At 38.5% G+C, this 10,781-nt stretch overlaps 1 protein-coding gene across 1 annotated transcript in view; it reads left to right on the top strand.

Moving 5' to 3' along the window:
• The window catches only part of bmpr1bb (bone morphogenetic protein receptor, type IBb), a gene marked incomplete in the record, with an annotated part of 27,586 nt that overhangs the window by 3,857 nt on the left and 12,948 nt on the right, over positions 1–10,781 (top strand). The window contains 1 exon segment of the mRNA XM_014003716.1: positions 5,975–6,247. Within this exon segment, the coding sequence (XP_013859170.1) occupies positions 5,975–6,247 (273 nt within the window).

Genomic DNA, 10,781 nt, shown 5'->3' with positions numbered 1-10,781 from the left:
CAACATCTTTTACTGCATCAGCCAAAATATTTTATTTAAATTTTTCTTATGACATGTAAATACTGATTTAAAGTTTGATTCACATCAGTACACAGAAGTCTGCTTTAGGTTGGTTTGACTGGCTGGAAGCACCGTGAGCTGAAATGTTTATGTGAGTTCACAAAGTTTTGACATTTACAGGCTGACACGCATGATTTACTCTTGTGTGTTTGCTGCACACAAAATTGTTGGCTGCGCACAGTGCATCAATATGCACAAGTTTCTACATGATCTCTTGGTATTGAGAGCAGAAAAAAATTGAGGTTAAAAGCTATTTTCCCATCAGACAGGTCAGAGACTAAAACAAACTAAATCAAATCTATAGTCTGAGAGAGGCACTTCATATTCAGCTTGAAACTTCAGATGATGAGGGTAATCCAATATAAAGCTCCACTACATTCATTCTAGAAGTTGTCTGTTAAAAACATCAATATTGGCAAAGAAAAAAAACGGTTTAGTAGAAGTGATCGTCTTTCTCTGCTATTGAATATCCCATCATAACATCGTGAGGACAGAGACAGTGAGGCAGACTGAGGCAGAAACTGAGCCAGCGTGAAGAAAGGAGGAGGAGATGGGCAGAAGCTTGCTGTGATGGCCTTTTCACTCCTCGTTCTTTGTCCCTTTAAAGCATCAATCTCATCTGAATGAATTGGTCTTATGTTATTGTGAGAAGGTGGAAGATTTTTCTCTTCTGTTTTATAAACTTGTGTCCTTGTATTTTTCTGCAGGTGTCTGGAACTGCATAGTTCTGATCTGAGGTTCTGTGCTTCAGTTTTTTTTTCTTTAGGTGGCCCTCTCAGCTTAGTTTGAGTAAAGAGTTTTAATGAAGAATCTAAATTATTCCAAAATACTGTGCATGGATATTTCTAGTGTTTCTCTGTAAAATACTAAAGAAAATTATGTAAAGTAACCTGAAAGCACTTTTGAATTAATGTTAAACATTAAAATGATCTAAATCTTACTTAATAGTTAAGACTACAAAGGTTTTGGGTTGATCTTGTTAAACTGTGATATTTAAAATTGAACTTTCGGCAACAATAAATCAAACATTATCTCCACTGATTTAGCTGTTTCCTTACAAAACAAGATAAACTCAGAACACCTCCTCACCTGCTTATCTGACAAAGACTGGCTGGTTCCCAGTTTAATCTCTTACTGTTGAAAGCTGTTGTTACTGATAGAGCAGAGCTTGTGACAATTTACATCCTAAATCACATTAATGAAATGTTAAAACTGCTTTTTCAGTCCTTATTATTGTAATATTTAGTTATAATATTGTTTTATTGTAAAAAAAAATCGTGATTTTTTTTAAATGAATCAATAAAAAACAAACGAAATCTTTGGTTTTGCACGAGGATGACTGTTGCTGCCGTTTAAAGCGAACAGCTGTTTCGCCGCAGTAATGAACTGCTTTCCAGGTTTCTGATGAGAGTTGTAACTCTGAGCTACCGAAAATCCTCCAAATTTCACAGAACATCGGGTCAGTTTAGCTCCAGCTGAAACATTGTTCGGGATATGCATTCTTTTTTTGCTCGGGGTAATTTCATCATCGTCGTTCTGCTACGGCTTTTTGTTTCACAGTTTAGCAGTAATTTGTTTTTTCTCAGTCATCCGTCCAAACCTTCTACTGTAGCTGTGTGCTGAAACGTGCGTTAAAAGCCCTTCCTGAAATGAAAAATATTCAGTCATTTCCATGGCGCATTGCAACGGTTAATGTAACGTCTCCATTTCAGCAGCAGATGTTTGCTTTATGAAATGGAGAGAGATAATTTCAAACAAGCAGGCTGTATTATATCTGATCTCTTGCTGTTGGAGGGCAGAAAGTGGAGCGCACCAAAGCTGCAAAACAAACTGAAACTGACCCCTAAGTTAAATGTCTAAACTAAACAGATCTCCACATACTCCTCTTGAGTTGAAGGAGCCAAACTAATGCATCATCTAGAGGAGAAAATAGTTTTTTTTTCTTTTTTTTACATATAGAAGATGCTATGTGTCTGTGTGGTCCCACGATGCCACACAATGAAAAGTTGCTGAAAAATTCTACAAAAAAATGTTTAGTGTCTTTAGCTTTTATTCTACAGTTTTTGCTGTCATTTCAGAATATTCTCAGGAAAGTTGCAGTAAGAAGTGAGATTTCAGTTGCCTCAGATGTAACAGAAGGTGTGCTTGTCACTTCAATGAAAGAAATCAAAGAGCTAAGACAAAAAAAAAAACAACTTTTATCTTCTTGTCCTTTCTACGCTTGTTCTAGTGCTAGTGAAACTGCTTTTAAACCCAAAGTCTTTAGGCACAGTCAAATTAGGCAACAGATAATAGCGGCTGTGGTACAATGATAGGGCAGCCGACTTGGGACCAGAAAGTCACAGGTCCAACTCCCCGCCTATGGTGTCCTTGAGCAAGACATCTAACCCCCAACTGCTTCCCGGGTGTTTACATAGCTGCTCGCCGCTCCACTTGGGTGTTTCTCACATGTGATGAGTCAAAATGCAGAGCACACATCTTTGTTTTTTACTTTATTCATTTCTTTAAAAATAACAAAATAAATTTATACACACACACACAAACAAAAAAAATCACAAATAAAATGAAAGGCGTCAGAAAGAAGAAAAAAATCTTATAGTATCTGTGCCATTTTCTTCCCAAAATTAATATTTTTAAACAATAATAATACAAACAAAAACTAAACAAAAACAACCTCAAATACTTGTTGAACAGCAATTCGTATGAATACACATTATATTGTTTCATATTTCTTTATCAAAGTGACTTTTATCATTCTCTTGAGCATAAACATTGATCTGAAATTTTTGACGTCACTCTCCAGATTGTTCCATAGTACATCGCTCCCTCAAACTAGTTCGAAATCCAGGTTTCACAAAACTCTCTACCCCCCTTCAGATTATAACAACTTTCTCTCTTAACAAAATATAATTGGTTGCTTAAAGTTAATATACATTTATGAGCCTTATACATAACCTGCAAAATATTATAATCAACCATTTCATAGAACTTCCATAATTTCAACTGATGAAATAATGTACTGTATTTGGTGGGTGACTGTAGTGTTTTCTAGTAATAATTCTTAGAGCTCTTTTCTGCAAAACAAAAATAGGGTTTATAATTGTTTTACATGCTTTCCCCCAGACTTCAACACAATAAATCAAGTGTGGAACAACCATTACATTATACAACATATACAGAGCTCTATCATTAAATAACTCCCTTACTTTATACAGTACTCCAATAGATTTAGCTGTTTTTGTTCTTAGATAATTTGTGTGAGGTCTCCATGTCAGCTTTTCATTAATGATACCCAGAAACTTCACCTCTCCGACTCTACAGATATCAACACCATCAACTCTAAATGGAACATCAATAATTGCTTTTCTATTATCAAATACCATATAGTTAGTTTTATCTCAGTTTTAATGATTATTAAGTTTAAACCAATTTTGTATTTTCACAAATTCTGTTTGCATCATTTTCAACATCCGTATCTTTACCCAAACAAAAAAAATGTAGTGCCATCTGCAAATAAAACACATTTAAACAACCCTGACATATTAACCAAAGCATTCACATACACAATGAGTAACTTTGATCCAAGTATAGAACCCTGAGGAACTCCACACGTAATGTCACAGAGTTCAGATCTTACTTCATTTTTCTATACAAACTGTTTTCTATTTTTCAGATAACTAACCCACTCTAGTGTTGGTCCTCTAATGCCATATTTATGTAGCTTTTCAAGAAGAACATTGTGGTTTATGGTGTTGAATGCTTTCTTTAAATCAACATGAAAATTAGCACATTATTGTTTTTGTTGTTTGTGTGTGTGTGTCTACAATTCAGTTAATCAACCACAAAATATCCAACAGCCTTTTACGCTTATTTACTCATCAATTTTTGACATTCTTTACACAATCATCACTATTGTTCTCTTGTCCTAAAGTTATTCTGAGTTATTTTGCATGTCATTAATTAATCTGTGCACAATTTCACAAAAATGGGAGTCTTGCAAAATGTTTATTCACAGAAGGGATATGTTAAAACTTCAGAGCATGGCTTGGAATATTCTAAATTTAATTATTAATAAAAAGTTACAAATTTGATCCCATATTTCTTAAAATATAAAAGCAATTTTGAACCACCTGGATTAACCATCTATAAACATGGATCAGTCAAGCACGTCTAAATTCTGCAGGCTCAACTGGAAACTGTAACGTTTAACTAAGTGTCAGATAATAGATGTGCTTTTGCTGTTTAAATTCTAACTGAAGGTGGGAGGCGAGGAAATGTGAAAAGAATCGTTCATTTGACTGTAAATAGGTCTTGCACACAGTGTGTCCCACTTTCAACCCCTTTTTGTTTGGTGGTGTGACCCCCACCTATGGAGCCGCTTGCCCCCCCTGCAGCTCGAAGCCTCGGCCTTTAGGCTGAGCACGCCGTCGGTCCGGAGAGGCTCCATGCTGGGCGTTTGATGGAGCACAGAGGGGTGTGTGAGGCGCACTGACCCATTCACATTACATCCCATTCACTCGCGCTCCAGAATAGGCTGACTTATCCCATGTAATACACAGCGCTGCACAAATCAGGAGTGACAGCGGAGGGGCTTCTGGGAGCTAAAGTTCAGTCAGACTTTAAGAGGAGACAGGTGTTGGGTGGGGAGACCCATTTGGTTGTTGTTAGTTCTTTCCTGTCTCAACACTTTTTTTGTGTATGTGTGTGTGTGTGTTCGTACCATTTGGGAGCATTCAAAAGAATAGTTTTATAAAAGTTACGAGGGGAAAAACTAGATGTTTGCAGTGTGTGTAAGTGTTATCAGATTTATTTAAACTAACCAAAAGCTAATCATCGTAACACACAAATCTTTCTTTTGTTATAGTTTTTGGTTGTTTGCACTTGTGTGATCGGATTTGGTGTGAATGTGCAAAGTTGAGACGGTGCCTGAAGGTGTGAGCTCTAATCACCAGACGTGTGATGGCCTGATCCCTGACGTAGAGCTGAGTAAGTGTTTGGGATTTCGCCCATTTACACTCGCAGGCTCGAACGAGCGACTGAACGAGATTCGGTCCGCATGTGAACTTTAATCCCAGAGTCTCGGTTGCAAGATTAATGCTTGGCCCTTGCAGCTCACAGAACACCTGAGTGTGCAGCTTTTCGTTTCATACATATTATGTAGAGTTAATGCTGGGAGGAGGTGGAACCCAGTAATCTGTGTTGGCCATGGTGTTCACCCTTTTTATTCAAACGTTACAATTATTTTTGCTACTGTTGGTAAAGAAATGCCTAACCGTGTGGTTTGCTGATGTTTTGAATAACTTGTTTGGGTTTTGTGAGAAAGAATGCAACATTTTTCTACACATTTTCTCCAACTTTGCTAAGGGTGCAGCTGGATTAAACCTTTCATGTAATTTTCCTGCAAAGAGACAAAATGAGATCAGAGCAGTGTGGCCGAGTCTTTATGCACAACCTGGCCACACAATGCACATTTCTTGCCCTGTGCAGGATTTGATAGCTGTCAGTTGTATCGCGTATGCACATATTCTGCGAGTTAATAGTTCCTAATGTAGTTTCCATGTCTTTCTTGGCATGTTCTGTGTTTGCATGCCTGTGGCTGATGTTCATAAAGCTTTTATTGCTGCCTTTAACGCCTCGTTCAGCCCAAACTTACACCCATGGCCCTGATTCACCCTCTTTTTGCTGCATTTATTGTGCGCTCCTTGGTGTGTACTGTATCTGTGGTGTGTGTATATTTGTGTGTGTGTGTGTCAGAGAGGACATGTGTGGATATACTCAGCTGTTGCCTCTGCAATGAGGCGGCCAGAAAAAAAAAAATCCTGGACGAATAGCACAGTGAGAGAGCGACCAACTAACACCCTCCTCCCCCGTCTCTTTTGTCCCGCTCTCCTCTCTCCATGTGTGTCTCTCGCAGGCTGTCAGTGTGGAGTACTGCTGCAAGGCGACTGTGGGAAGTTCCTAGGAGGGCAGAGAGGCAGAGTGGGAGTCACCGACAGAAACAAACCCACGACTGAAACTCCTTTTTGCGAGAAGGATATAAGGTTTGCTCTCACATCTGCTGTGAGTTGCTGGGATTGGAAAGAAGTTGCTCTTGGCATGATGGTGATGGCGTGGTCGCCTCAGGAGGTGGCCTGGCAGGCTGTGCTCCTGGTGACTGGACTTGTGTCTCTGAGCGGTGGCTCTGATGGTGAGCATTTATTTATTTTTAATCCCAGCGAATGCTTTTAACTAAGCTTGTCTTCTCAAGTTTCTGTGTTTACTTTAGGGAGACTGATCATGTGTTTTATTTGCTGCTTGAGTCAGGATCATGTTTTAACACATTTTACTGACGGTATAAATGGTTGATCCAGCTGCAGTATCTGCAGTATCTGCTCTGGTATTTGTGATAAGCAAAGGTTTCTATGATCTCTGCAGTGAGGATAACTGGTTTGCATTTGTCTGCCTCATAATTTTCCTCTTCACCCCCCACAGCCACCATAAACCTCTGTTCATGTTTTGAACTGTTTGAAGTTGGACAGCCAGTTTCTCTTACGATGAATGCCCACGGTGTCACGGTGCCTCCTAAGGTTGTGTCAAACTCTGAGGGTCGACAAGCTCCCATCATCAAAAAGATGACACTTTTGTTCTGACCTAAAAAACGACAAAGAGAACTTTTCAAAGTTATTATGATTTGCATTCCTTGTTTTTTATGTCTTTTTATTTTTCTCTCATAGTGGTTTCTTGCTGTTGGGCATTTATGAATGTCTTATTTGAAAACTAGTCTAAAACCTATTAATCGAATAATTAAAACACTAATCCAAGCTTCTATTTTGTCAATTTGAAACTTGCATAATATTAGATTCGTTTTTTTATTTAATGTTAAAATACATTTTCAATTTACAATTTTAAGACAACATAGACCTAACAAATGATAATCACAGATTTCACTCTTTTTTTTTTAGCATTTAATGAATTTAATAATTAGTAAAACAAGTCATTACTTCCTATGGGAAGCATCATGAGTTTCAGCTAGAGTTTTAATGGTTTGTGTTGAGCCATGAAATCATCATTTAAGTCGACAAGGTTACACAAACACACATTTACCGTGATGGTCAAAGAGAAAGTTTGTAAAATTTCAGTTTGTTTCTTTGCTGTGAATGGATTTTCCTAAAATGAAACTTTAAATTCAGTCCTCATTTCGATGTGCTGTTAGCCTTTAGGATTTTGGATTTTTTTTACAGCTATTTCTATAAAAACAAACACTTTTAGCGTTGAATAATTTATGGTAAACTGGAAAGCTTCAAAAGTTCAGCTGCTGGTAAAATATGTATGACCAACATGACTAACTTCATATTAGAACAAAAACATTTTTTTAATTCAATCTTTCTACAAAGCCATGCTGTGCTGAAAATGTGTGAAAACTAAAGACCAGCTGTAAAATCCCATCCTGACTGTGCGGCTCTGAGCTAAATGTGACTTTCACAGTTGGTCAAGAAATACCTCAGCTGCTGATGAAGGTTTTTTTTATTAGTTTTTTTCCCTTTACTTTTCTCCAAACAGACAGAGTTAGGGGTTGAAACTCTCAGTTTTGGAAATCTATGGCCACACAGGTGTAAAAATGTGGGAAGATCGAGTGAAAATCTGCCAAAATTCAGGCTGAAGAGAAACACTGATTTCCACTTTTTCAGCACCAATGTCGAAGTTATTTTTTTATATTTGTGCAGACTAAAATTAAGAAGTGAAATAAAGATTGTGAGCTGTTTAGATAGACTTCATTCCAACGTTGGGCTTTGTCAAGTCACACAAATGAGTTAAACATGTGGGAGGTTGTTCAAAAATTTTAGTAGCACAACCTGTTTGCCACCTGTTTCTGCAGACTGGTGAGGTCCACAGAAAATAAGCAAAATTTAGCCCCAGTCATGCAATTTTAGTCTGTTAGATACTGTTTATGAAAGTTTTACCAGTCGTCAGCTTGAGCAAATTTTCCTAATTGTAGTTTAGAGATATTTTCACAGTTTAAATATATCTTCTCCATTATGAGCAATACTGTAAAGCTGCTAATTCCACTCCAACCAGTCCACAAAGTCATGCTTCCAAAAGCAACAAAAACAGTGACAAGTTGATGTTCTTCTTAAAGAGTAAAATTATTTGGAAGCTTTATGCAGGGATGTCTGAGAACTGTGTGGTGTATGGGCCCTGCGGTCTTCTCCCTCACTCCTTGCTTGCGAAGCTTAGAGAAATGTAAGAAATTTGCATAAAGTTGCAGATGGACCAGGAGCAACAATGGTTACTGAAGTTGTAACATCACTATCCACCTTTGCTGGTGCAATTTATTCTGTACACATCTTCCTCCGGCTTCATAAAGTACCCTTACGCTGCTTACAAAGTTCATGAAATTTACATAGTGTTAAAAAAGAAACAAATCTCAGCAAACCCAAGGTTCGGCACGGTGTCCTGAGGCGTTTCCAACTGAAAAAATACATCCAAAAACCGTAGACGCTCCTCTGTCTAAACACCTCATGGGGCTTTCGTGCTACGCAGGTTATGAAAGCATGCATTTATACCTAGAGAGTAGAAAAGAGGGAGACACAAAGAAAACAAGCAAGTAGGCAAATAAAAATTATCCACCTCCTTTTTAATTTATAGTGCAATTATTTGATGTATTTCTTATAGGGACAGGCCTACATCGTAAGCATAAAAAGTAGTTTAGATGTTGAGTTGTTCTGTAAATATTTGACATTGCTTTTAAGTGGATGCAGGTAGATCTTCACCTGAAAACCTCTGGATTTTCCCAGAGCAGGAAAATCAGTGTCATTCTGTTTATTTGCTGCTGCCATGAAAGATAGGCAACTACATAATTTGCCTGTGTGTGTGTGTATGGGTGTGTGTGTTATATTATAAAATAAACACATTTCTGTTTGCAAGTTAAGTGGAACAGCCACGCTTTCTGCAGGGATGCTATTATTGGGTAAAGTGACATTTTGTGGTAACACTACGGTTGCAGTTTCTCAGCATGTCTGTAATGAACCTCAGCATCTCTGTGTTTTGTGGCTTTTTCCAGTAAGTCCAAACCACACGGATACATAGGAGAGCAGTGGGATGCATTGATGGGAAATGTGGGCAAAAAGTGTAAAAATTATTAGAGAAGTCTGGCTCAAGGTTGCGTCGAGTCCCACACATAGTACACAAACACACTTGCGGGTTTCAGCATGTAAATTTGATGTGCTTGTGTGTGTGTGTGTGTGTGTGTGTGTGTGTGTGTGTGTGTGTGTGTGTGTGTGTGTGTGTGTGTTAGTTTGTGATAAATATATACAGCAAACACTGTGGATAACATTCAGCCTGTGTGATGAACATGAATATTTACTGTTTAAGCTGTTCAAATATTCAATGTTGTCCATAAAAACTAAATGAAAAAAATTTCCACTTTATACAGTATATGCAATAAATAAAAGTCATGGGAAAGACATGAGTAGTATTGTGCACAGTAAATATCTAACCTGTTGCCCACTTTACAGATTTGTGGACTTTCTAAACTTGGCCCAAAAAGTAAGGTCATTTGTGTTTGGTAGATGGCTTCTTTGTTGTAACAATGCTTCTTGGCAATAAATCTTATAACATCACCTGATTGGAAGCACCTGAGGGGTCCCAGAAGCTCAAAACAGAGGTGTCGATAGAAAGAGGAAGCTGTTTGGCAGAGAAGATTTTGCAGATTTTTCATTTGTGTAATCCACATACACAGCTCTACTGCGCATCCCACAAATGCCTATTCATTTTTAATGTGGCACCATTTAAAATGAAAATTAACAGATTTTCCAACAATATATTTATTGCTAAGAAACTTCTCCATCTCCATCTTCTTCCGACTATCTGTATTCGGGTCACGGAGGCAACAGGTCCAGGAGAGAAACCCAGACATCCCTCTCCCCAGCAACACTTTCCAGCTCGTCCTGGGGGACCCCGACGCGTTCCCAGGCCAGAGAGGATACATAATCCCTCCAGCAAGTCCTGGGTCTTCCCCAGGGCCTCCTCCCAGTGTGACATGCCCAGAATACCTCTAAAGGGTGGTGTCCAGGAGGCTTCCTAATCAGGTGAATCACCTCATCTGACTCCTTTCGATGTGGAGGAGCAGCGGCTCTACTCAGAGCTCCCTCCGAATGATGAAGCTCCTCACCCCATCTCTAAGGCTGAGCCTGGCCATCCTATGAAGGAAGCTTATTTCGGCCGCTTGTATCCGGGATCTCGTTCTTTCAGTCATGATCCACGCCTCATGACCACAGGTGAGGGTTGGAACGAAGACAGACCAGTAAATCAAGAGCTTTGCCTTTCCACTCAGCTCTTACTTCACCACAACTGACCGAAGCAACACGCTCATTACTGAGGACGAGGCCTCAATCCATCGATTCCTCTCCCGCTCCATCCTACCATCACTCGTAAACAAGACACCCAGATACTTTAACTCCTTCACTTGAGGCAGAGACTCTCCCTCGACCCGGAGGGGGCATTCCACTCCAAGAAACTTTGTTACAACAAAGAAATATTCTACCAAACACAAATTTCCTTACTTTTTGTTCTGCGTATTATCTCAGAAAATGTTAACTTTTTAAAATATTGGCAAATTTATCTTAATGATTACTTTTTGCAAAGTTGGTGGCAAGAGTTAAAATAGAGTAAAGAAGTCATTTTGTCTGTGAATAAGCCCATCTGTGTCAAAATGTTTTTTGTTCACTTTATGTATATATATA

This window comes from Austrofundulus limnaeus, unplaced genomic scaffold (genome assembly GCF_001266775.1).
Source record: "Austrofundulus limnaeus strain Quisiro unplaced genomic scaffold, Austrofundulus_limnaeus-1.0 Scaffold20, whole genome shotgun sequence".
Taxonomy (NCBI): Eukaryota; Metazoa; Chordata; class Actinopteri; order Cyprinodontiformes; family Rivulidae; genus Austrofundulus; species Austrofundulus limnaeus.
The sequence above is the reverse complement of the archived record's forward strand: the minus strand, read 5'-3'. Positions and strand labels throughout refer to the sequence as shown.